The sequence below is a fragment of the Dermacentor andersoni genome, chromosome 9 (assembly GCF_023375885.2).
Source record: "Dermacentor andersoni chromosome 9, qqDerAnde1_hic_scaffold, whole genome shotgun sequence".
Lineage (NCBI taxonomy): Eukaryota > Metazoa > Arthropoda > Arachnida > Ixodida > Ixodidae > Dermacentor > Dermacentor andersoni.
In genome coordinates this window covers 74,725,250-74,753,050 of record NC_092822.1, presented here as the reverse complement: position 1 = coordinate 74,753,050, position 27,801 = coordinate 74,725,250, and the positions used below count along the sequence as shown (strand labels likewise).

Sequence of the window (27,801 nt, the reverse complement as noted above, 5' to 3'; positions counted from 1 at the left end):
CAACGTCAAGTCGACCGAGCCGTTGGCAGAAGCAGAAGACGAAAGCTACGACGAACGGATGTGCAACCGGTGCTAGGTCAACACTCTACCGGTGCGAAGCGCTGCCGTAACGTCTGTACTATAGTTAATGTTGATTGCCGCTAAGAACCTTTCAACATTCTGCGAGAACGTATAGCATAGTTATACTCGCTGGCCCGACCGTACAGTGTCTACGACGGTCGTCGGCGGCGCCGTCGTAGTACGACGAGTTTCGACCGCCGCATTCGGCAGAACGTCGCAATGCCGTCACCCAAGAAAGTGGTGCTCCTGGCCTGCGGTTCGTTTAATCCGGTGACCAACATGCACCTGAGGATGTTCGGTATGTCGACGACGCCTTTCCTATCGTTTCCGTGCTGCCAGCGACCGCAAGCTGTGCGAAGTTGATGGCACTTCTGTCGTGAGGCGCACGATATCGTTTGTGGCCGGTATCGCACCGATCTTCCTAATCGCGTTTCTATTGCACTGAACCCCCAGCTACGCACTCTGAAAGGTATTTACTGTGCCACAGGGTTCGGGGCAGAAAAGGATTAGGGTGTTTTGTTTCACGCGCGCTCGACACTTGACGATTCGATGGCTGACTCCCGTGTTTTCGTGAATATCGTTGCCATCTCCTGCGAACCGTAGGCGTTTTCAAATTCGTTCAACACATGTGACAGCGGTACCGCTGTATTTCTAGTTAGCGGATGCTATTGTTCGTGTGCCTATTTTGTTTGATACTCGTTGATCAATGCGCGCAGCTGTGGGGTGCAGCGGTAAAGTACGATGCGCGAAACTATCCTGTCCAAAGATTCATGGCTTTAGAAGCGCGCACAAGCTCGCGTTGACTTTCACTAACGTGTGGTTCGTTATTGGATCGCCTTTTGTCTCGCCGGGTTGCGAGGTGCGCATCGCATTGTACGCCGTGCGTTAAATGAGCACACGTACGTGGGAGGTAGCGGGGTTGTCGACGCGCTGAAGGTCGTTACACGCGCCCTGGCCAATGTTGTGCAATCTCTTCGGGACACTGGCCTCCTATCGTTCGCTGTTCTCTTCTCCCTCTCTTTCCCGTTCGCTCTCACTCAATTGTTTTCTGTCTGGCGCGGCGAGCCCGAAATGCCACTGCAGGGCAATGCAGTTATGTGGTGTCTACCGTCAAGCATCCCGCGCCTGCGACTTCAGTTTAAAAAAAAGTAGATAATATAGAGAAAAGAATTGAGAAAAGAGGAAGAAGAGATGCTTTTTGTTCATTTTACGAACGTCCGCGGGGGGAGGGGGGTGCAATGCTTATTCTCGTGTACGAAATGGCATTCTACCAAAATTAGTGTTTGCTCGTGTAGAGCCTGTACTCGTGAATATTGAATAAGAACACTGAATTAAAGACTCGCTGCTGTGCCATCATGGGTGGCACGCTCTATGTTGCAACTTCTGTGCAAAATGAAGTGCCCGTAGGTCGGTGAAAACATGATCGCGCCTAAGATCTGCACCCAGTCAAGCTGCCAGAAAAAGAATGTGGGCCTCACATTAGTAAATAGGCCATTGGCGTTGCTTCGCAATGAACTTCAGAGTCTGTGGCTGTGCAGTCCATGCTTGGCGCCCAATATTTTACTTTACATTTATTGGTGTTACAATTGTGTTGCTTACACGGGCAGGAACAAATAGGAAACCTGGCATAACTTGCAGAACTTGTGCATGTATGCGTCACGATTCTGGCAGAATATGTTTCATTATGTCTCATATCTCGTCTGTCTGATGAGTTACAATAAAATTGAGGACCTTAACAGAGAGAGTGTAAGAGTGGGGTTGAAGTATAATATGCAGAAGATAATGATAAATAGCCGGGCAAAGGAACAAGAGTTCAGGATCTCCAGTCGGCCTCTAGAGTCTACGAAGGAGTACGTTTACCTAGGTCAATTAATCACAGGGAACCCTGATCATGAGAAGGAAATTCACAGAAGAATAAAAATGGGTTGGATCGCATACGGCAGACGTTGCCAGCTCCTGACTGGAAGTTTACCATTATCATTGAAAAGGAAGGTGTACAATCAGTGCGTTTTACCAGTGCTGACATATGGGGCAGAGACTTGGAGACTCGCAAAGAAGCTTGAGAACAAGTTAAGCACCGCACAAAGAGCGTTAGAACGAAGATTGCTATGCATAACATTAAGAGAGTGGTTTGGATCAGAGAACTAATGGGTATGGACGATATTCTAATTGACATCAAGAGGAAAAGATGGAGCTGGGCAGGTCATGCAATGCGCAGGTTAGATAACCGTTGGACCATTAGGGTTACAGAATGGGTACCAAGAGAAAGAACGCGCAATCGAGGATGACAACAGACTAGGTGGACTGATAAAATTAGGAAATTTGCATGCGCTAGTTGGAATCGGTTGGCACAAGACAGGGGCAATTGGAGATCGCAGAAAGAGGCCTTCGTCCTGCAGAGGACGTAAAACAGGCTGATGATGATAATGATGTCTCATATAGTGGGCGATAGAACGCTGGACTTTTGTTAATGGAAGTTAGCTGGGTTTATTAAGTGTGGAGTACACAGGAATGGGTGTGGTTACATGGAGTTCAGAAGGGGCGCGCGACCAGTGTGTAACACTGCACGTGCAACAGTGGTGCCATCTCTTGAGCCTTCTTGTAACAGAATACTGCGGCTGTATTTTGTAAGGATTCTTTTGCTCTGATTCTGTCCATTTCTCATCAGCACTGAGTGGTTGATAGCAGTGCATTGTGCCATGTCAGCCAGTGATGAAGGGGTGAAAAAGAAAAAGAATGAAAAGGATCTCTACAATGTACACTCATCCGCAAAAGTATATGAACCACAGGGTCGCCAAAAAAACAAATTCTCTGTAATTAATATGCATAAACGGAAACTGATGAGCGCACTAGAAGATTCGTAATGCCAAGTTGTTACTGCAGTCTTTAATTCCAAGTTGCATTAATTGACAGTGCAGGAAACCAGTTTTATTGCACAATCCCTGGTCTGTATACTTTTTCTCACGGGTGTACAGCCCTTTGGATGAAAACACAAAAAGGCTGTTATGACATCTGGTGATGTCATGTGGTGATGTCCCTGGATTGTGCTGGAGCATTATTTTGTTGCATGACATTCCGTATAAGCAGAGAAGGGTATGTTACAGTCAAAGATTAATATAACGAAGTTGCAAATTTTGTTTCGTTAAGGTTTCTGTGATTTTTATCAGCAAATTACTTCATCGGTTCTCTGATTAACCCTGGTGGGTAGGTTTTTATCACTCACCATAGTGAACACAATTCAGGAACTGTCTTTACCAATCGTCTTGTCAAACGCACTACCATGTGTGCTCAAGATTGTATTTATACAAAGCTTCAGCATGGACCATGCCTACCGATAACGGCCGCTTCCGCATGGTGTCACGCTTAAGCACATATCATCATGGCCTACCAAGATTGGGCTTCTATTTTGTTTACAGCAGTACAGTGATTCACAGGCCCAGGACCACTGTAATGTTTCTGCTGTTTATGTTGAGGAAGGAAACTGTGGTCTTCAACAACCCCAAGTGCAATGTGAAAAGTGTGGCAGAAGTCTTGTGTCATTTCAGGCTTAGTCTTTCTTTACGGTGCATTTGATAGATGCGCGCAGCTGTGGGGTGCAGCGGTATAGTAAAATACGATGCGCGAAACTATCCTGTCCTATTTTGACTGCTGAAAATGCTGCTTTCTTATTCTGGTGCAATTTGGTCAATGTGGTGCAATATGTGTAGGAGATGCACTTCGCTACAAGATTTTGATGTGGAGAATTTTGGTGAGTTGTAGATGCTGGACTGGGTAGGCTTCGGAACAGGTAACATTGGGACATAGGAAAAAGAAGACTGGAGAGACGTCCTGACAGTGCGATTCAAGGCTAAAGAAAATTGTGTGGGTGATTGTATTACATTTCCTATGGAAGAATTCATGAAAAGGAAAAAACAAAGGCTAACATGCGCCTGCTCATTACAGTAAAGGGAGTGCTCTGGAAAGGCATTGGTCCTGTGTTCATTCCCTGTACCAGTGCGAATTTTTGCCCAAAACTGTGAAGCTTTCTTTCCAAGCAACCAGTTTGGATTTTCCTTGTAGCTTTGTGCTACTGAAAAAAAGCTGTGCTTTTTCTTTTGGGACTCACCACAGGTGTATCCCTTCAATTTAATTTCAATAGCCGATTTTTTCCCTCTCTCTCTCTCTTTTGTAAAACTGTTCGCTTTGTAGATTTCTACAGAAGTGATTTGCCAGAATTTGTTGTTACCTGCCCACACCACTTTGTCAGCGCTTTTTATTAGAATGTGGTGCTTCGTGCGAGTGTCAGACTCCAAGCAGGCAGCAGTGTTGGCAGAAGTAGATCTCCAAAATCACTTTTGCAGCTGTGTAAGAGCCCTCGTTCCTTACTGACAGTTTGAACTGTGAAAGAATTTTGCGGCCCTTTGAGTTGCAATTTGTCAGCATTTAAGTTGTGTCCTCTTGTTTAAAGCCAACAGTGATGTTTATTGAAGGGTAACCTGACAATCTAAACCTGCCGTGGTTGCTTAGTGGTTAGGGTGTTGGGCTGCTATGCACGAGGTCGTGGGATCGAATCCCGGCCATGGCGGCTGCATTTCGATGGGAGCGAAATGCGAAAACACCCGTGTACTTATATTTACGTGCACGTTAAAGAACCCCAGGTGGTACAAGTTTCCGGAGTCCCCCACTACGGCTTGCCTCATAATAAGGTCGTGGTTTTGACACATAAAACCCATAATTTATTTTTTGACAATCAAGATTGGATAGAATGTTTGCCTTTAGGGACTCCTTTAATGTTCATAAATTTGTGTTTTGAAGACAGTCTTATAAGGTCTGCAACATTGCCAAGGTACTGGTGAAAGATTGGAAGCACGCAAGCTTTGGATATACAGGGTGCTAGAAGTATTTGAGGACACGACTTCGAACCGCTACTGACATCAGTAGTTTCATTCTGTCTTTGTGCTGCACCTTTATCAAGCCCTCCATCACCTACTGAGCACATTTGTTCTCGGGCAGCTGCTTACAGTCTGATGCAGCATACGAAACACATTCAGTCCTAGTTGCCTTTATGGCCGGTTACACTGACTTGGAGATAGTAGCAGCCTTCTCGAATGGGGCAAAGTCTCTTGTTCTTGGAGTGAGAACAAGACTCACATCTTCAAACAGCAAACTGCCATCTTTGACAAAGCACTGCCAGTTGTCGTGTGTTGTTCAGATGATTTTCTTCACCAGCTGGAGGTCAATGGGACAAAAGCGTTGTTGGCCACTGCCAAGCAGCTTTAGGTGGCAGAGTTGACTCTCAAGCTTTCTGTGCATGAGGGCATTTGGCAGTATTAGGCCTAAGTAATAGGTTTCACTTCTCCCACATAGCTTGTGTTATTCAAGAATGGGCAGCTGTGTACTTGCGTGGACACATAAGTGTCAGAAGTGTGTTTTGGTTCTCCATAGATAAACCTCCTACATTTATCTATTAGTTGCAATGATGTGAAGCAAACAGACAAGGAGCCAGAGAAAGTACAGGTGAAATCAACTATTATGTTTATTTTAGACAGAGATTTGATAGCGGAAAGTGAAACCTCACCTTCCACACTTTACATGCTGTGCTTTACAATTAAGCTACCATGGCACCCATCCTGCTGTCAACATTTTTGGGTATTTGTGTGTGCACACAAGGTCTGTCTTTTTTTTACTCGCTCTTGTGCAAAATAAATTACAGTAGACAAATTACAATTAACCTTGGGTGCCTGTCCCACTCACGGCCTGTGGAAAATCCTTTCAACTGCATGTATTACAATGTATGTGAACTTAGGAGCAGGTGAACAGCGAATTAACCCTCCTATGCTTCCTAATGGCATCAAGATTGCCAACGTCAGGGGCCTTTCTATGCAAGGAACGAGGGAAAATAAGGAGAACCAAGGCACTCTAGCCACTCTCCTGGTTCTTCTCATTCATTACATTTATGTATGAATGGTGCAACTCAGAGGTAGACTAACCAACAGCCATACTTGCCAAAGGCCGCTGTTGCGAAAACATTGGCCGACATCACCAAGCACTATCTGATCCGAGCATGGAGCCATTTTTGAAGCAGAATTCAGTCAATTAGGATGTAGATGATTCTGTTCGGAAACAGCAGTAAAAAAGAGAGTGTAAAAACTTTGACTCAACTATATCTAATTTTGTCTGCAATACTGTTCTTCCTGATCTCATTGTGGTCTCGCTTGTGTATTGTGTATAGGGTAAGCTGTTTTGCATCAACATGGCTTCCTGCCCTTTTTCTTGTGTTGGCTCTTCCTGGCCTAGTATCATGATGTGCCTTTGCTGTTTCTGTGCAGAGGTGGCCCGGGACAACCTCACTAGTTCATCCATGGAAGTGGTCTGCGGCCTGGTGTCCCCGGTGTCTGACGGTTACGGCAAGGCTGGCCTGGCACCTGCCAACCATCGATGCCGAATGCTATCCCTGGCTCTGGCCTCCTCCTCCTGGGTCAGGTTAGTGGCCAGAGAACCGTGGCTTTGTGGAGGAAAGAGTGAGCGACTGAACCACTAGAGAAGGGACCAGCTTTTGCTTCAAACAACCTCTGCTCCTAGCATTTGGTACTGGTCATACATTCTTTTTCACCCTCACCTTTCCTTCCTCGCGCCTCATCACGGTGAAGGGCACGTTTTGTTTAAGGTCCTTGTTTTGCCTGAAAGCTGGGCACCTTGCCATTTTTATTCAGCGTAGCGAAGAGTGGTACATACTTTGACTCTCTCCATCCTTACCAACCACTGTGCGCAAGGCAGTCGGAAATCTGCAAAAAGATGAAAGGAGTTCAATGATAAGGTGAGCTGTTTAGCATGTTTTTATGATAGCACGAAACACCTGCTTTCATCATCTGGAACATTTATTCTGTCAACACAATCGCAAGAATTTCTTTTTCATTATTCTGCCCACCGTCTTTTTGGGCCTTTCTTTCCTTTCGTCCCATTTCTTGCAGAGTTATGTGATGGTGAATATATGCTGGATAAACACTTTGCTTTTCAATAAAGTGCTTTCTCTCTCTCTACTGCAGATTGTCTACATCTCAAGCTTTCCTCCGAGATCATGTTTGAAAAAGCAGCTGATCAGCTGTTGCTTAAATGCAGACCTGTGCTTTTCATTAAGTAAATGTTTGGAATCTTGTAATAATATCACAGGTATTGAAAACAATTTTGGCAGTTTGTACAGGTCATTTTACAACAAATTTTGCTTTTTGTGCACCAGTATTGTTCTTTAAGTTAGCCAGTGTGCCATTGCCATTTGAGATTTAGGCTAGAGGATGCAAGCGGGTTTGCGAACACAAAAACTCAGACTCTGCTTGAGTCCTGCTAGAACCCAAGCAGCTTAATTTGCAGGGTTCATGTCTCTTAACTTTTTCAGACGCCACTTTATCCTGTTGATTGAAAATTTGCTTTCACCACATTTCTTGCATCTTCAGAATCATAGAAAGTATACAGCTGCAGAAAATATCAAGAATTGTCAAGTGCTTATTGAGTTTTGTCAAGTTTACAGAATGTGGACTCCATGTGAAAACTCGCTACAGGAACATTAAATATGAGAACATGAACTGTTTCGTGTTTTCAAAAGCTTGAAAAGCACTTATCCAGCCACTTAAAAATTATGCCTGGTGCACTACATTGTGAAATACAATGAAAGAAGTCAAATCACTACATACAACACACTGACACGGAGCAAAAAAAACCCAACCGTCTACCTTTCCACCCATTTTGCTAAAACATTCTGCGCATTATTAAAAATTGTAGCCAATTCCAATCATAACTGTTTCAAGATGTATGCAATACATTTTAAATATCATTAATTTCATCGGTGCTTTTGCTGTTGATGCACTATCTTGCTGTACACAATTGTGTACACAGCATCTTAAAGTGTTAATCTAAAGCTCTCTGTTAATTTTCATTTGTGCACCTTCGCAGCACCAGCTACTTCACAATGTTGTGCAGACATATGCGTCATGTGTAATCTCGCCACATTACTCAGTATGGATTCTTAGGCGTAGACAGGACACTCCTTGTGGAAGCTCTTTTCTTTCTGCTTGCTTGCGCTAAGTCTTCAGTTAGGTCAGGTTTTGCAAGTTAATGGTCATTACACATTTATATGTAATTATGCTTTTTCTGTGTAGCTATATGTTGGTTTCTATAAATTAAGCTCACTCCTTTCACTGATTAGACTTAGCAGCTGAAATTAATTATGATTCTTTAGTTAGTCTCTGCTTCAAGTAAGCAGCCCTGCTTATTGAAATAAAAGAACGTTTCAGTGCAGCTTACATGGTGCTGCAGCTTGCCAGCAGGGCAAGCATGAGACAAGATCAGGTTCCTTGTTTTGTTCTATGGGCAAAGGATCTTTTGTTTGTTTCATGTGTGTATTTGTGTGCGTGTGTTTGTGTACTCTATCTTTGCCCTGTTCGCTCCACCACATGGGTGCTGTGCGATTGTCGCTGTTTGTTTTTCCTTGTGTGTGTGTTTGTGTGTGTATAAACTCTGTGTTCTTTCCTTGAGCAAAGCATAGCTTTAAGTTGGCATGGCCATGATCCTCAGACCTGAATCTTTATACTCCCAAGCGTTCCCCAACTGTGCACACTACCTGGAGCTCTGAAAGTGGGGAGCAGAACACTACGGTCCATTTCCCGGTGTTCAAGAGTAGCCAAAGTAGTTGGCATTGGGTGCTGCGGCAATACCTCCCTTAGTGATTCTTATATTGAGGAGTTACCTAAAGGACACCACCTCACTGAAGTGCCTTCAAGTTGACATTCAAGACACCTTATAACTAAATAGCTGCACAGGAGTTGCCAGACATCTTTATTGAATAAGATTCTTATATGTGGGATGAGCCATAAAGCGTTGGTAGATTGAATTATTGCTTTATTTATTTTGTTTATCACTGATAATGTTAAAGGAGGCAAAAAGAGAAGCCATTTGATGATGGCTTAGATTGGCTTTTGCCCATGTTTATGCGCTGACAGTACTAGTAAGAAGTGCACACACGTGGCTGTTGTAACGGAAGTAAAGCCTGCCAAACAGTTTTCTACAAGGTTTCAACAGTGGCCATGCCTTATACAAAGGCAAACAAATAAGAGAAATATGACATACTAGTTGATGTTAAAAAAAAAGAAGCTGAGTTGGATGAGTCGTAATCTTACATAAGGCAAATAACCAGTGCTTTCTTTTTTAATCTAGCAGAATGAAGGAAAAAAGAAAGTAAACATAGTTGAGAGGCTGCAGAGGAATAAATGATATTTGACAACTTGCATGAGATGTATGGTTGAAGTTGTGCATGGTTAATTGAAGATTTCTGAAAGAGGTCTTTGTCCTGTAGTGTAATTCAAGTAGGCTGATCATAAGGATGTTGACAGCTTCAGTAAACTGATGGAACTGCTCTCCACCCCTAGAAGCCAAGGCATCACTCCGATTGAAGGAATATTTTTGAATGTAGGCACAAGTTTGTCACTCGTTTACGTTATTCGCTCCAGAAGTAATGTCTTCCAACAACTTGTCTGCTCATTTGTTCCTCCGACTTTTTGCACATCCGACCTCTGTCAGGCTAGACACGTGGGAGTGTGAGCAGGAGAGTTGGACGCAGACGCGGCGCGTGCTGGACCACCACCGGCAGAGGATAGCCATTGAAGGGCTGCCCACGCAATCGGGTCCCAAGCGTCGACGGAGGCGGCAGAGTAACGACAACCTGAACGGTGAGCTCCGCACCCTGCGCATTCAGGGAATGGACTTCTTCGGCTGCAGCCACATGCAGCCATAGATCTCGAGGGGTCTGTCGAAAGGGTGCGCTAGCCTAGAACTGTTCCTACCCACTGCAGTAGATCAGTGACTATGGTGTTGCGCTATAAAATTATAAAATTATAATTTTATAGCACGTAGATTTTACGCACTTTACAGCGACAATTTTTAGGCCAGTTTACAGCCAAGTCACATCTCCATAATACATCGTCAACATCACCACTTGTCATGGTGCTCTTTGGCCAAACCTGGCCCTTGCGCCATTAAACACCACATATCATCATCATATGGTGTTGCGCTGCTGAGCACGAGGTTGCATGTTCAATCCTGGCTGCAGCTGGCACATTTCATTGGGGCCAGAATGCAAAAACACTTGCTCACTTTCAATTTTAATTCAATTCAATTTCATTGATTAGTAAATTAATACACAGATTTATGCAGGAATAGGTTCCAACGTAAAAATTGCTGACAGGATCCCTTAAGATGAATTAAAAAAACCTATCAAAGTAATGGGAGCCTGACGGTACAGTGCAGTCCTTTAATAACAATATTGAAAAGAATGAAATTCGATCGTTACAACCAGTCCTTGTTATATCTGGACTGCTGTAAAGAAAAGGTTGCCGAACACACGTTATTAGCTCCGAACCCAAATTTGCCACTTTCGATAAAGAATAGACGTAAAAAGTAGGCTGTCAAAAATGAAATATGTTTATTTGTACCTCTAAACAGCATTTCAGAGTACCCTACCTCTTTCTAAGATTGTGAGGTGCAAATGCTTGGCTATTTATTCCATGTGGCCTAATGACATGTGCACGTAGATGGTGTCTTCCTTTCTTGCCTTTTTCTTCACAAGCTCCAGTTCTTAGACAGTGCTCGTCCTGTGTCTTTCCTTTTTGTGTTGCCGTCATTTTCCATGCTGATCCAAAAAAGTGCATCGATCTCAACTTGCCCAGCTTTCTGCCTTACTGCAATACATAGGGAACTGACACATAACAGCTAATAAAACAGATAGTTTAGTACAATGTGTGTTAATGTGAATCGGAAGAAAAATATTTAAAAGAAAAGTATGCGTACGCATTCATAACAATATGCAGGTGACTGTTACAGTCACTTCTCTATTCCAAATGGGTACTTGTTTAGTTGAGGCTTAAAGATGAAAAGAGAATTGGTACACTGTTTTAAGTCGGTAGGTAGGGAGTTCCATAATCAGTGTGTACTTAAAAGTAGATTGCCTTTAACAAAAACACATTTAGAGTTTGTATTAATCATTATGTGTGGTCGAATTATATCAAGGCAGATGTAGTATTGAAAAACTTTGAAAACAATAAATCACGATTGCCACCCAAGATTGCCAATAAACAAAGTGCCTTGAGTGTAAGTTAAAGAACCCCGATCTGATTGGTCAAATTGGTGGTCAAAATTAATCCAGTGTCCCACTACCACAGGTCTCATAATCAGATTGTGATTTCAAATTATAAAATAAAAAAAAGCTGACAGAACTGTTTCTATGTGGTTGTATTGAACCGTTGTGCCATAATGTAAAGCAGATGGATAGGACCATTTACAATTGCCAACCAAAAATGTGCATTTTCAGATTAAAAAAAAACTTTGCAAAGTGTTTGCCAACATTCTGCCAATGAATACCATTTGAATTTTAAACTGACTAATGTGTTACTTCAATAGAAATTGAATTTGTTGTTGCACTTGAGAAAAACCTATACGGCACTGTGGGTAGAGTGGCCCGAAGCGCCGAGCGCCTGCAGGGTTAGGTATTGCTTTTAGCTGTCAAATGAGTCATTACTCTCGTTGCTGGTGACAAAAATTTGGAGGACGCTTAAGCTTCACCTTTAAGAGTGGAACGCAATAGCATTCAAGGACCCCAAACTGCGTCTCACGCTTCACAGCAACGGGAGCGTATGTAATCATAATGTTTACCTGGAAACGCTTGGCGCAAACATTGGGCACGAAGGTGAGCTTTGTGGTGGAACCATGGCCTCCTGCGTGGGCCGTGATGCGGTGGAGGCGAGTGCCAGCTGGAGTTAATGCAAGGAACCGGGCATGCCGCTCCGTGGCCCCCAAGACGCCCATCGCACCAGCACCTTCAAAATGGCGGACGGTGGGACCGTTCTGTGAACGCCGCAGCCGGTTTGTGTGTGTGAGGGGGTTTCTTCGAGTTTTCGCCTAACAGAATTATGTGTTTTCTCATGTAGTCAAATTACAATTCGAGAGCTATTATGTTTGTAGGTTGTGTGCAAGTCATAGTTTACGATTTTTCTGCGTATTTTAGCTTGAGAAATTTAATTAGTTCAGTCAATTCTTTGCATCATATGGAAGGCATGGGTATACGTGGTTAGAAAATCATCTTGCCGATGCAACGTTTGACGCCAGAAGCCGGATTTTCTGCGACACAGGCTCCTTAACGCTATTGCATGAATAATGTTACTGACATGGCAGTGGTTTGTGATGCCTGTGACACACTAGCACCATTGGTCATAATCTCACAAACAGTCACAGATCCATAGATGCGTTTGGCACATGCTTGCGCCTGTTGCATCAAAGGCGGATGTAATTTTTGTCACATGCTGGTGAAATCGAGGCTGCTCACTGAGAAAAAGAATGTAATTAAATTGCTTTAACTGGTCATTATGTGAAAGGGCAGTTTGAGCCAGCACGGGACTAATAAAAACCAGTTGTTCTTTTGTGACATGCTGTACCAGTTTAGACACATGGTAAACTTGCCACATGTGTGGGGAAGTGAGTTTGTTTATTATTATATTTTTTTAATATGAAGCGTTGTTTGCCTATCCTCTGGCCATTAATGTTGCTGCTGAGTTGCTTGCGTAATATCTCGACACGGCACAGCACACATATAATGCAGAACAGTTGTGGCTCAAGGTGAGGAAATGGCAACACGCTGCCAGATGCTTCCAAGTGCCACGTGCAAGAGTGAGAGAGAGGGGTGAGTAAGGGTAACATGCTCAACAGAGAACAACACATACAGAACCAAAAAGAGGTTAAAATGGGTATTTGTGCGGTGGAGCGTTGGGGGGGCCTTGTGTGAATGAAATACATACACAATTTGTGCTTTGGTAGGTTGTAATATGTGGGATGGGGTTGGGCAAGGAATAGTAAGTACATGGGGATTCGTAGAGCGGGATTACACATCATACATAGGCCTCCATCCCACCCTTACCAAACTGAATTTCCAAAGCGGATGCATCAGATGCCGGACACAGATGAGCCCTAAATAAGCATTGCATCGAACAGTCACAAAAAGGCTTGTTTGATTCACGAGGTGATGCAGGAGACTTGTAAAAGACCTGCATATGGCCTTCAACATGACCTTGCGCTAACCTTGATAAAAGACGCATTCATTCCAATACTCGTTATCACCTAAGCAAATCTCTCCTCGACTTTAAGCTTTCAATCGATATTTTCGATCTGCAAAATTTTTTTCTCTCTGTCGTAAAATTGCTTTTACATGACGTGATGTACGCTGTGCTGTGAATGCTTGACAATAGAGCGCATTATCTTCACTTGCAACAGAGATTAGTAAAAGGTGGTTGGAAATTTGGTGGCAGAAAAGTACAAACAATGTAGGTGTACAGAAATGAAATTCGCAATAATGGCTCAGAAAGTTTGATGCTGGGAATTTTTTGTCTGTTCAAAGAAATGAGCTAGGTAAGACATTCGGGAAAATAAGACAGAGCTTGGTGGCGACAGCCACCGCCCTGTTTCAGTGGGGATGCTCATAGCATCCATTCGTCCACCCAGCCACATAGGTTTATCTGTGTGTTTCCACTTGCAGAGGCAGCCTTGAATGTTCAGGTGATGCTGCTGTGTGGAGCTGACCTGTTGCAGTCATTCAGTGTGCCGGGGCTTTGGTCCGAGCAAGACGTGAGTCAATTTAGCAACATGCTATGGAACATAGGTGTTTGCCTTCAAAGTTTATGCACCTTGCCATGTATGCGTTTGCGCACATGTGCATGCATGGGTATTGGTGTCTGTATGTGTGCACAATGGAAGGCACCTGGTGACACGCTGTCTGCTTTGTAAGAGTAATGTTCTGGCCTCGCTGGTAGTAGGACATCATTTCTTGTGTGTGTCTTGCTGTGTCTGTCTGTCTCCATCTCAAATTCTTTTTGTGAACACTATAAAAGAGGCTGTCCAATGTTTCTTCACACCTAAGAAATGCGCAGGCTGTTTGTCACATGCAGGACAGAAGGGACATCTGTACGAAACATTTAGCTTACAAGCTAAAATGGCTGAAGGGTAAATATTTGTGACCACTGGTAACACTCCAGCTACTCTGAAATATGACCCGACCTTGACCATTGTTAGAAGGCACCACCATCATTTTAGGTAACAAGATGCAAGCTACAAAATGTCTGTACATCTAATTATTGTTAGCAAACGGAAGGCTTGCAATCATCTTATGTGCACACCAGACCTAATTGGTTTCTGATCTTAGTCTGATTTCAAGTGTTTTCCAGGGTTCCAAAGGTTCTCTCAAGTCCCAAGGGGTAACACTGGTCAACCGGCCTGAAGCTTGACTAGGTTGGTCAGTGGAGGGAGCCCAGGCACAGACAAGGCAACATAACAAACAAAAAAACATTTAATTACATTATACATAAAGGATCAGCTTGACAAGCTGCTCGTAACAAAGAGAAACGGTGCTTCTTGGCGAGGGGTGCCTTTTATAGCTTCGCGGGAATGCTCTCCAAGCATCAGTTACATGCAATAGGTCCTATAAAAGAGGAAAGAAGTCTTTGCATTGGGCACAAATGCCAACACAGGTGCCGATGCTAATGGACCCGCCCATTCCTGTATCAAGCACGCTGAAAGCAATGCTTTTGTCGTTTTTAACTGTGCAAATTATTGTTGTCTGAATGATAGGTTTAGCAACTTGGTGTTGTTATTGTGGCTGCATGACACCAATGCTCGTCACAGAGGCGAGCCGTAATACCAGCGATACTGCTCTTGGTCAGTTTACCTTCAAGTTTAAACTGAGCTTCCTGCTAGTTATGCAGATTGCAGGTCAAAATTGTGATTATGGCTTGCACACGACACAGAAAGGGCCTAATTGTAGATGACCAAAGGTAAAAATACTGCCCTAGTCGTGCCTCACACATCTGTGCTTCAATTTCCTTTCTTTATGACATGCAGTGCAGTCCACTTATAGCAATACCACGTGTAACAATATATCAGTTATAATGATGAGTCGACTTATGAAGGTCGACTTATACATTAGGGCTATGACAAAACTCATATATAACAATACGCTATTCACAGTATATTGGATATACCGTATCTACTCGCATAATGTTCGCACTTTTCTGTAAAAAAAAATTGCCACAAATTCAGGGGTACGATTATTACGTGGGTTAAATTTCCTGTGAAAAAAAGAGAAAATAGAGAAAAAGAAGTATGAGGTCGATAGGAAGAGCGCACACAAGACACTGCAAAAAAAAAAAAAAAGAACAGAAAAAAAGGTCGGCAATCTAGATGTGCGTGAACATTCATTATTTTCTAATATTCAATTGAATATTGTGCCATTTAATATTTGCTTCAGCTCAAATTTCATTACTTGAAGTATTTGGAGCGAATGAACATACATAAATTTTTTTTCGCACATATCACATCCAAATTACTACGCTTTGGAAAGAAAAAGAAAGATGGGGGGGGGGAGAATAATATCCATGTACTACCGATGGAAATAACTACTTAGTGCCCAAATATTTGTAAAGACAGTCTCCATTCACAGATGCACGAATTGTCCATGACGGTGGGAAACAGAGACAGCAGCACTGTACTCCACTGACATAGATGCTGCAGTGGAGCCACACCTTAAAGCGCCCCTCACCAGGCCACATATCAAATTTTGGTTATACGCTAGAAGTTGTTACGTGCCCTCTCGGGACCATACTGCCGCAAGAATTTTTCTAATTGGTTCAATAATAGCAGAGATGGAAATATTGCAGTGCCGAGAACCCATGATTTCACGAGGCGAGGGCCACTGCCAAGAGAGAGGCTCTCTCCGCTTGCCCCGTCTAGCCTCCACAAGCGGAACTCCTTTCTTGTGTTCTCCCATACCAGAGCCTGAGGGTCATGTGATGCAGACGTCATGGGCCCTGCCTTCATTATTTTTCCCCTCGCTTCTTTGCTGTGCGGTGCACGTCTGCTGACGGCGTAGTGTGCGAGCTGTTGTGATTGTCTTGTTTCGCACAGCACACGATTTTGCACGCTGTGCACGAGAGCACCTGTCTAGTGGTATGAGTCAGTGCTACGCGAATACTGAGACGGACACAAGCGGATCACAGAGCATGATTGCATGCTGGAACGTGGTAGAAAACCACATAGTTTCGTTGTCTGCACGCATGACTACACGACATGAAGACAAGCAGACAAAACCGAAGTACATCTCTCTTGCTGCAGTGTAAAGTAAAACGAAAACATGTAGACATTCAGTTTGTGTGTTTCATTATTTCTCTAAACTTCATTTTATCTCTTGAAGCAACAGATTACACAAATAACAGATGTTTCTTTGAATAATTCTCGAAGTCACGAGTGACCTCACAGCAGTGCAATGTTTGTAGGCGCACTTGTGCGATGTACGTTGGCTCTCTGGGTGGGAACGTGGAGGAGAAGGGCAAATGACGTTTGGTTTGAAATTTCAGCTCTTTTCACAGTGCGTAGCGATGTAATACCTAGCAGACACCGTCATTAGTGTGCATTGTTTGCATGGCGCTTGTCAGCTCAAAATGGCCAGATCTGGTGAGGGGCCCCTTAAGTCGAAATTTTCATGTAACTTCACCCTCATTTTTTCGCTGTTAAATTTTTCATGTAGCAATAAACAGTAACTTTGGTGACCGACACCTGGTGAAACAGCATGGTTAGACATGCACGGGCAAGACTGAGGACAGCAAAAGCAGCAGGCGTTCCTACCAAGTTTGTATGTGCGCTTATTGAATGGAAAGAGTTTTAGCCCATGGGTCGACGGAAAGTCTCAAGCTGAATTTGCACAAAACAGCATAAACAGCTGGCGTTGTGCACTCAAGGTCGCACTTCACAGTATCTCAATGACGCATGATGGGCGATTGGGAAACACTTTCGTGGCCTCAACTACCGCAAAATTTTTAGTAAACGGAAGCAGAACTGAGAGCAGGAAGCTGTTAAATCTCTTGAGTTGCTGGAATTGTAAGAAATGTTGAACTTAGCATTCTTGCATGAGAACGTCTGAATAACCGCACTTAGAAAATAAACAGACTTGAGACCTGTTTCCTTTTGGGCAAGTACACCGCTTTCTTTTTTTTTTTTTTTAAGGTTTGTCAACATCTGGATCCAGGTGTCAAGGTTTTATGCAAATCCCACTGTTCGAACTATTTACTTCGGAATGATTCGACACTTAATTCCTCGTAACTTCGAACCAAAAGAACTGATAATCACACAAGCCTACAGCAACCACATTTGGCTATAGGTACAGCTTTATCTCCATGTTTTCCTACACTTACGCTTTAGTTATATTCCGCTTATATTTATATTTATAGTTACTACATTTATATTCCGGTTTATACAGTACTTCATTTGATACATAAGAGGCAATGCAGTGAAGGCTAATGTGACTTCTCTAACATCTAGCATTCATTATGTATCCATCTTCATTTTATCGAGGTTTCACTGTAATAGACTGTGGTTGTGAATGCATATTGGTTGGGAAATATCTTCCTCCTGCATGTGTACAATATTTTTGCGATTGGCCCACTGTCAAAAGAATGCGGGCATCTGCTTACTGATCGCACATCGCTTGAAATACATGGCCTTATCTCCCCCACATGCTTTCTCTCATTTCCGGACTTTCCGCTCGTTCATGAAGATAGAGAACATCGTGACACAGTATGGCCTGGTGGTGATGACTCGCTCTGGCTACGATGTGCCGCGAATTATCTACGAGAATGACATCCTCTACCGGCTCCGGGTGAGTGATGACTAGGTGCATCTGGCTGAGCGGGAAGCTTTCGGAGAATAGAATGATTATCGAATTTGCTCAATGCAAATGCACACTTTTTTTTTTTCCAGAGAACATTTCTGAGAAATGTGCGTATTAGATTTGAGTATGAAACAAGGGCAAAAATGGGGACAGGCTATCTTCGTTGACAGTCAAAATTTTCAAATCTGATTCAATACACGTTTTGCTGCAGCTGAAAAGGTAGCAGCTTTGCGCCCACTCCGTAAGCTCTTTTTAGCCAGAGTTTAAAAATATGCAAATGCCATGTAGGTGGACAGAGCAAAGGTAATGTTGTTTGCTGTTGCTTAGAGATACTCGAACTGTTTTTCCATTCCGTCTAATTAGATAATTAGTCTTAATTAATCAACTTCTCAAATGTTATATTAAGATGAAAAGTGTCTATGAGAAAATTGTAAAGCGACATGAAAAACTCCTGAGACAGCTTTCTGTTCTTCAATACGTGCTACATAAAAGTGTTTTTCTGAGCGTGAAAGAAGCCCGCCAATGCACGCGAAGTTGCCGCATCATTGGCCGCTCGAGGCACTTTGGGTGTATTTGCTCGCTTCTTTCAAGCTCGGAAAAACACTTTTATGTAGCACGTATTGAGGAACAAAAATCTGTGTCGGGAGTTTTTCACGTCGATCTACAATTTTCTCATTGACACTTTTCATCTAATTATGGCATTTGAGTAGTTGAATGGTTAATTAAGACTACTTATGTAATAAGGCAACATGAAAAATATACTTTATCTCCAAGCCAGGGCAAACAACATTACCTTTGTTCTGTCCAGCTACATGACATTTGCATACTTCTAAACTCTGGCTAAAGTTGGCTGGGACACCCTCTATATTCTAGATACTATAGTTAAATTGTCGCAGTCTCCAAGATGTTTAAGAAACGCAGTCCTTCAAGTGCCATAGACGTCTTCTCAAGATGAGATGCTCTGGTTGATTGACAGAGATAAGCAGAGGCTGCATTTTCAGGCACTGCAGATGTAGGTATTAGATGCCTAAAACAGGCACCGAATACCTCGTTTTAGGCACAATATGGGTCAAAAAGGCACTTTTTTTGGTACACTATAAAGGCTATAAACTGTTTGTACATTTGACTTGTTTGATGTATTGAATATATGTAGCCCATTTTTGTGGTAACAAAACGGCTGTAGCATTCACTTGTGAGGTCTGAAAGGCAGGAACCTTATTTAGCAAGCCACCGCTGCACAGGGCTTTGTTGGGAACACAAGACGCCACTGTGTTATTTTAACGCGATAGCGTTAAGGGCCCCGTCAGCGTCCCGTATCCAGCATCGCCTGTCTTTTCAGTAAAAATCATTGCAAACTACGTATACCCAACCACTCTTCTATCACCAAAATTGCCCATACCTTGTCTTTCATTGTTTACAGGGCTAGTCCTCGGTATTTGGGGACATGAGAGACCAAACTCATTTTATTGTCAATAATATTAACTACTTATGCAAAAACAAAAGGTACACAGCAAAATTTCATAAACACATTGATAGGTAATTAGCAAACTCAGATGAGTCAGTTAATTTCTGAATGAAATATTTCTTGCTGCGCACGGAGAATGTATGAACGTTGTGTGATGATTTTATTTCGAAAGGTAATGAATTCCATATTGCTTTGCCATAGAGCAGGGTTGTGAACTTAGAGTAGACACTAGTGCAGTACGGTGCTATTGCTGCAGTAACCTTGTTATTTGTCTTTCATTTTACGCAGCTGCGTATCACTTTCTTGTATGCCTGTGAGCAAGAAATGAATGGAATGAAAAAAGAAGATCAAACACTTTTAAGTAAATATTCCTCATATTGTAAAGTGACAGGCGAGGGTAACTGCAGGAGTGCTAACTAACACATGCTATTATTAAATTTAATTTCAGCCTAAGCGAGACGTTTGCTAATTTTGATGGTTAAAGAGACACTAAAGGCAAATACTAAGTCTATCCAAAGTGATGGATTAATGCTCGAGAATGTTTAAGGCATCATTATTATCACAAAGAGAGCTTTAATAATCGAGAAATTGAGGTAAATGCGGTACATGATTTAGACCCCCCCCCCCAAGACATTCAAGTACTTGCCTGATGACGAAAGCACTCCTCAGTTAAATTCTTTCACTAGTACTCAACCACTCGTTGCACAAGACATCCTTGTATTGTATTATAAAACAAAATAAAATGCTACTTGTCCAGTTCTATTTCATATTTAGAAAAGATGCATTGAAATTACCCTTGACAACCACGCAGGCGATCAAAAGGTTTCGTTTTCGCTCGACTCTGCGCTGCCCACGCTTTAGCGTTTCAGTAGTTTCATTATTACGTAGGGCTGTGCTGATTTTGCTGGCTCGCGAAACTCGCGCAAACTGCAAGTAGCAGGGAATTCAACTTCCATCTGATGCTGCGGGATGCCCGAACGGTCTACGCCACTTGATCAAAAAGCAGCTGCAGTGGCAAATTCACCGCTCTGTCTTGGCTTAGTACCGCCATCTCTTGGGTGCCATTTTACTCACCGACATCAGCAAAGGGTGGTGATGGCATATGCAACGTCACCGCTCCCTCGGTTTGGTGCTGGGAGATTTGAATTTCGTAAATGGTATTTGGACCCTTCAGATACAATTTTCTTGTAAACTAAGTCTTTTCTTCACACGAAAAAAGCATTGCGAGGTTTCTGGAATGGTATTCAAACAGCCCATGTCAACTCAGTATTTGCCTTTAGTGTCCCTTTAATGCATGAAAATGCATGCTGACCTTCCACCTTCTCTGTATGTTTACATGTCACTCATTTGTTTACTATTCATGCCTTCCAGTCCAAGGGCCTATATTTACTGCCTTGTGAAGGCCTGTGCAGTCTAGTTAGAAGGGCATAGAAAGATACCAACAGACTTGGAACTATTTCTGCGGCCACAATCTAATTTAGAGTACAGGAATTACTCACTGTTATGTTCCTGGCCTTATGTGAAACTCCCACAGTCCTGCGCTAACTCCCCTAACTATATGCAGTGATGGCGACACGACACCATGGCAAGCACAATGACAAGAGAAACAACAATATAATGACAACATACACTACAGCATAACAAAATGGATAGACGGACAGAACAACCTCCGTTTCAAGCTCATAACTGCAGTTGCCATAAAGTAGTTACAGAGTGCTGAAGGAGATCTGTAGTGCAGAAGCTCAGCCCCTCTTAGTAGCAGTAGCTGTTGACTTTTTGCTTTGGCAACATGTTTTTGTGGCTTATTGCTATAACTTGTCACTATGACTGCTTTGCTGCTAAGTAGACTTCGGCTAATTCGATCCCAACCAACGGTCCCAGCTGGTACCTATGGATTTCTGTGGGCCCAAACTTTCGTTATTTCGATCCTAAAATTAGCCTTCGCTGGATAATTCGAACTTGACCAGCCAGCACGCATGTGCCTGACCTCTATAGTGACCCCAATAGTGGCCCCTTCAGTGACTGCATCTTTCTCGGAAGAGCTTAATGAATAGTGAATGCATTTCTTGTCGAAAATGCCTATTTTTGGCCCACCCTAGGAAGATTTGCAAGCAATAATCGCTGCTCACAATGTCTGATTGTGGTACATACTTGATTAAAATATGTGCCTTCCGTTTTTAATAGACAATTGGGCCAAAAATAGTCTGCGTGGCACAATTGGACACAAAACTAAAACTGCCTTCGCAACATGCCTTATCGCATATTCAATGTATTGCAGCAGAGCAAACACTAAAACACTATGTGCCAAACAGCTCACTTTAAGGAAATGGCCGCTGTTCTGCAGCAATGTTTCTTGCTGCAAGGTCGGGTGCATGCTTGATTTCTACTTGGTTTAGGTGCTGTAATGTTATTCCTACGTTAGTTTCCTACTTTGGAGTGTTAGTATTGGGCAAGTTCTGCAAAATTAATCACCAGTGCGTTTGGCATATTTTCTGCACCTTGTTTCATTCAACCCCCGGATAATTCAATCAATTTTTTCGGTCCCGTCAGGGTTTAATAATCTTCTAGATAGCTCAGAACCAGGTTGGAAAATACCTTCTGCTGGAAATGACAGCACTGCAATTGTACTTTCGTGATCCTCTATATTTCATGCTTGTTTGAAGCTGCACACTCTCAATTTACTTCTGTCTGTTTACAATGCAATGGTTGGTGCATGTCTCTTCACTGAAATTCCTTGATAACACTGTGGTGATTGCACTTTCTCTGCAGCGCCACATTCATGTGGTCACTGAGTGGATCCCCAACGAGATCAGCTCCACAGCAGTCAGGTGAGCTTTGTCTACCTCCCACTGGCCTGTTAAGGCATGTGTGCATGCTTGCATGCATATGCGAGCATGCATATGAGATCAGTTTTGTGACCTTTTATTCTGCGTTGAAATGTCACGACGATGTGTGGGCAACAAACCACACAATATCTATAGTACTATCAGTTTCAGTGATGTTCAGCATTATTTTGTTGTTCAAAAAATAATGCGCTGCCTGGACAGTGGCTGTAGGAAATGTAAGCACCCATGCAACTTGTGCAACCTGTGTGGTCACTGCCATGGAAACAATGTCTGTCTCTGCTATATATAATCATTTCATACGTTTTCCTGCTACTAATTATCAAATGGCTTCAGTATTGAAATGGAAAGAAATTTCAATAGCAGCAGCAGTAATGGCACCCACTTTCAGGCGAGCACTGATGCGTGGGGAGAGTGTCAAGTACCTCCTTCAAGACTCCGTGATCGACTACATCCGACAACATGGCCTGTACGCCCAGTCTATCATGGACGAGTGAGTGTCTTTCACTTCCTTCGTTCCTTTTACAACAAAACATCTATGGTATGGATGTTTTGGCACAGCAGGCTTTACTAATTTATGTCCATTTCATTATGGAATGCCAGCTGTACCAGAGGCATGTCCTATTCTGATTTCCTAGAAGCACACCAAGTGTTTCAGGCAAGGGTTTCAGAGAAGTGAACATTAAATAGCAGCACAGCAGAGATTAAGGGACACATTTTTTTGGCAGGAGGCAGTCGGGACTTGAGACAGTCTAAAAGCCAGTGTGTTCTGTAGACATGTAACATGATGGCACTGAAAAAACATCTTAGTGTAAGAAAAGGTTGTGGAATGACAAGCTTTTTCAGTTACTTGTAGAGCAGGTTGTAGTGAAAGGTATTCTTTCACTAGAGAGACATAAACAGCACGGATACAGTCCTGTTCTGGTGGCAGCGAAATGCAGAAAGCACCCGTGATGGCATAGTGCTATCGTACAACTTGAACAGTTAGCTGGCATTGGTGAGGATGCGGGAATTCACTGTTGCTCAACATGCTTACAATTTATGCATTGGACATGGAAGCACAATGCTCTTAAAACACTGTAAAAGCAGCTACATCTGTGGATTTTCTCTTCTGGCAGGTAGTTCCCACAAATCCAGCAGTGTCATAAAGTGATCCTTCATCGACACAGGATCAAGGGTGCTGATCTTGTGTCACATTCTATACTCCTGGACAGCTGTCTGTGGCATGAAGGGAAAGCTACAGGGGCGGAGCTTCTGCATGTGCGATCATGTCAAGTAGTCCGGCACTATCTGACAGCACTTATAGTTTCTTGTAGCAGATACTGAACCAGGGCAGCTACTTTTGTGTGGCGGTTTCGCATTTGCCCATAGGCGGAAGAGAAAAGCAGAAAAATGGGCCAAATGTAACACTAAGTGGTGTGTTTCATTTAATTTTGCTGTTGTACGTAAGGTGTTTGTTTTCTCCTTTCCAGCTTAAGCTGGTGCAGGTGAAAACGTGAGGCGTTTTTCAGAAGCGCACGCACTTGTATGCGCTTTGCCTCTGTGGCTTTTTCTTCATTGCCACAGAAAGTTGTCCACGAGTATAGCAAGGTATTTTCATTGCTGGTGTCCATACTAGTAGTAAGAATAGCACCCATAATTTCGTATCTGTACTCATGCATACATATCAGTTGTGTGTAGGCGTATGGTCCAAATGCAAAGCATGCCTTTGCAAAGATGCGGCAACGTTTCCACCAGCTTGAATGCATGAAAACGGCTCGGTTGTGTGACATTTAATTGACGGTAGTCTTCCCAGCACACAGCAGTAATGTACCTTTGGACAAGCTTTAAGTGGACACTAAAAAAATGATTGAATCAACCTGTTAGAAATCTTTTGATGTTTGTTTTATGCCAAGAGAAGCAAAAATTGTGACTGAACGAGCTACACAATGCTTCCACAAGTCAGATTGCCTTCAGTTGAATGGGCTCTCTTACATAGCTTTGCCGGCAACCTTGATCGTTTTGTTCTGTGCTCTGCTGCATGGGTTTGTTGCAATAAAAAAAAAAAAAAACTTACTATGGACGGCAGTCCAAGAAGTTTTCTGTGATATGGCATGGCCTCATTTAGAAACTGCATGGTGATTTCTTCCATTGTATCACAATGTTTTCTTAGGTTTAAGTTTGCACAAAACTCACTCTGCCATGCAGTTTTTGATGAATAAATAAAGCACCATAATTTATGGTGCATGTGTCACTAAATGTTGGTGACATTTAACCTGCCACAGTAACTACAAACAAGTTATTCTTGACAAATACTAACAATCTTCTTTCTCTGCCTTTTGAAGTGTGAAGCAATTCGTCTAAGCACCTCACCGGAAACACCACAGGGATTGCCTTTATATATATATATATATATATGTGTGTGTGTGTGTGTGTGTGTGTGTGTTTTAATTAACAAACATATTTCTCTCTTTCTCGCACTTTAGTGTTTTGAATATAGCCAGCTGACTGAATTAGACTGATCATTGCTATGTGGTGAGCCTGCACTGAGGAATAGGCTTCATTAATAATAATTCAGTAGGCCACACTGATGTCTAGATAGAGTTTAGGTACATTTATATACTGCCCATCATTCAAGTGCTGGAGAAGTACAGTAATAGTTGCAGAGCAGACAGTAGGGGCAGATATCTGTATGCTCTCTTGGCATGGTACCACATGTGTATGCGAATCACATGTATATGTTTACTTATGGGATATTTTATATGGCAATGTTTAGATAACTTTTCATGAAAAGATGTGCAACTCAATGTTCAAGTCCATGATATCAAGCAACAATGTCATTTGTGCTGCAATGCACACACACACAAAATAAAGCTCTACCTGCTGTTACCATCCTCTCCATGAATGAGAGATTTTTTTCTGCCAAGCAAACTGTGAGAGGGTCATGAAGTATAGTGGACCACCAGTTCAGCCTCATCTAGTGCTTTCATTCAGTGTGCCAATATGCGGGATGCTGTGTGGCTGAATGACATGGTGGTACACTCTCTCGCAGCATCAACTCGAACCACACGGAGACAGAAGATGGCCAGGAGACAGCCGTGTGACAATTGCACTCGGTGCCCGGACAGCACCAGTACCGGGTGCCGAGCGGTATTGCCACCATCATTAGGACCGAGCAAGCGAGAACCACGCAAGACCTGCATCGCTTGCAGTCGGTTGTGACGGCCGTCCCAGATCAATGGCCCGTCACCGTGCTCGATAACGGGGGCCTGTTGCAGAATAGCAACAGAGGTACCGGCGCGTGCGCGCCGTGTATGACACTTGGGGACTCTGCCCTAGCGCATTTCATCTCCTGTTTGGTTCTCAAGGAAAAAGCTCGATCGTGCGAGCCTGGTTCCGGCCAGTGACTCTGGAGCGCAACAGCTCATGGGGCTATTGTGACGGCGAATGTGTTGGCATTCGCAAGCTTGCACTGCTAGTCAGGCAGAAGCTTTAACAGCTGTCAAGTGGAAATGTCCTGCCACTTGGCATCGATTCACATTTCCTGTTCCATCAAACTGCGGAATGCCTTTTTTATTACGGGAAATGTTGCCAGGAGCCAACTGTTGGTTCCTACTGCAAATGTGTCAGAAGTCACAGTCTGACACTTTTTAGCGTGTTGACTAAGCTGAATTAGCTTTAGATGGGAACACATGACCAATTACTAATGAACAACATGTGGAGCAATAAGGTGCCCGGAGTTCATCAAAGGCACTTGGAGTTCGTCAAAGGTGCCATCTGCAGGGCTTAGTGCAGATGTTTAGTATCTATTGTAGCGAACCAACTACTACACAGTTGCTGCATTTTGCTGCGCGCTTTGCTTTGATGTCTAATGAGCTTCTTAGAACAACTTAAATAGGAGCCTCGTTGTAAGTGTCTCAAGTCATCGTGCATTGCACTGTGCCAGTTGCATGTTGGCACACATAATGTATCTTCTGTGAGATACCCTGTGGTATCTTAACTCGCTTTGGAGAATTGTTTTCCATACTTCATCTGATATAGTTGAGCTGACTGTGTGCACTGTAGGTGCCTCTGTAGTTGGGGCAAATCAGCCCTGTTAGGGGGCACATCAGGCAAAAGCATAATAGAAAATGCACATGCTGAGAGAAGAGTACTGCAGCTACTACATGAATCGTGTAGGGTCTACTAGTCTTGGAATTTCACAGCTCTAGTGCATGTCTCACTTAGCCCTTAGACAGATCTGCAAGCACTGTTCACACTTGTCTCTGATGAAGTGAAACAAAGGCAGCTTTATATTTGCCCTTTAGCTTGCACATGACCTTAGTTGTGGGTTCAGCTTCGGCCAGCACTCAAATATATAATGCTGCATTCTGTGACATCACTATTTATGGTATACTGGCAGTTTCACTAGTCTATTAAGTTTCAGTGTGCTATTATGCAGCATTTTGCTGCAAAATGTAACTTTCTAGTTGCTTGAACTTCCAAGGCTGGTCCAAGTTTTGAAATAGTGTAAATAATGTTTTAGGCACAGCTGCAAGAAAAGTTGGACAGTACTATACAACTTTGAACAGAGAAAGCATGGTCCTCAGCTTATGGCAGAATTTTGGGAGCAGTAAAAAATTAAGGGGTGTTATAACTGTCAGTCCTACTGCCCTCTTGCCGCAACAGGTTGTGTACGCAGTGCACCTTGTAGTTCCTACAAAGTTCACAATCTGTAAAACTAGTTAACTACTTGTTGATACTTTGCCATTATCTACCTGTCAGAATTTCGCACCCATTGAGGCAGTGATAGCAACTAGCCTTGAGTATTCACCCCTTGGAACAGCACCTGTGAGCATAGAATTTTCTACACTACTCAGCGAGGTGTAGAGAACTGCACTACCAAGAGCTGCTGGGTCACTGCAACTCACTGACTGCAAACTTGAGTGGTTTGTCCTGATTAAAATAGTTGTCTTCCCACCATTTAAAGGCCAGGAATAGAGAGTTAGTGTAGCCAGGCGATAGTCTTACGAATGTTAAGAAGAAGCTGTGGCACTGTCTGTCCGGGCCATTGCCATTGTTGCTCCTAATTATCTGTACTGGCCCATTGCTCGTTCTTGATCTGCTGTTCAGCCATAAGTGGCTAATCTTCACTGATCCATGTATGCAGGCTTGTGCGCTGAGACTACAGCGTCCCATCCAGGTTGTGCTCTAAATTTTTATATTTGACATTTCTCTCTGTTTTCTGGAATGTATTCTGCCTCATTACATATGTAATGTGCACCAAGTGAATGTTGAGGGAAAATTTATTTTATCTTTTTAGATTTTTATCAAATGAAGGATCTGTTTGCTGGAAACAAGTCTGTTCCTTCAGTGACACTTTTCACCTTGCACTTAATTATTTTTTGACACTGCTGTGTTAAGGCTCTTGCATGCTTCTATTACAACAGTGTGTTGTTTGAGGTGGATATAAGTGTCTATAGGATATTAATATGTGTTTCCACCATGTTTTCCTTTCTGCTGGACAGGCTCAGATTTTGTTGGGCAGTGTTTTAGAGGTAGCTGAACATCTTTGCATGGTGTTGCTTTGTACATGCTACTGAAACCTTGGGAGAAGCATATTATGGAATGTATGGAAAAAATGAACTTGAATGTGCATGATGTTTAGTGCCGTGTTTGTATTTGGGTTGAAGCTGGATGCTTGTTCAGAGGTTTTGGATGGATGAAATAAAATGCCTGTTCCATGA

General features: G+C 43.0%; 1 protein-coding gene across 1 annotated transcript; it reads left to right on the top strand.

The window, feature by feature from the left end:
- Nmnat (nicotinamide mononucleotide adenylyltransferase) lies at positions 1 to 27,801 on the top strand. Its single transcript, XM_050176154.2, has 8 exons — positions 1 to 358; positions 6,369 to 6,522; positions 9,610 to 9,758; positions 13,610 to 13,698; positions 17,675 to 17,776; positions 22,023 to 22,081; positions 22,488 to 22,589; positions 25,128 to 27,801. Exons 1-8 carry the CDS (start codon positions 280 to 282, stop codon positions 25,177 to 25,179), a joined length of 786 nt encoding a protein of 261 aa, XP_050032111.1. The 5' UTR covers positions 1 to 279; the 3' UTR covers positions 25,180 to 27,801.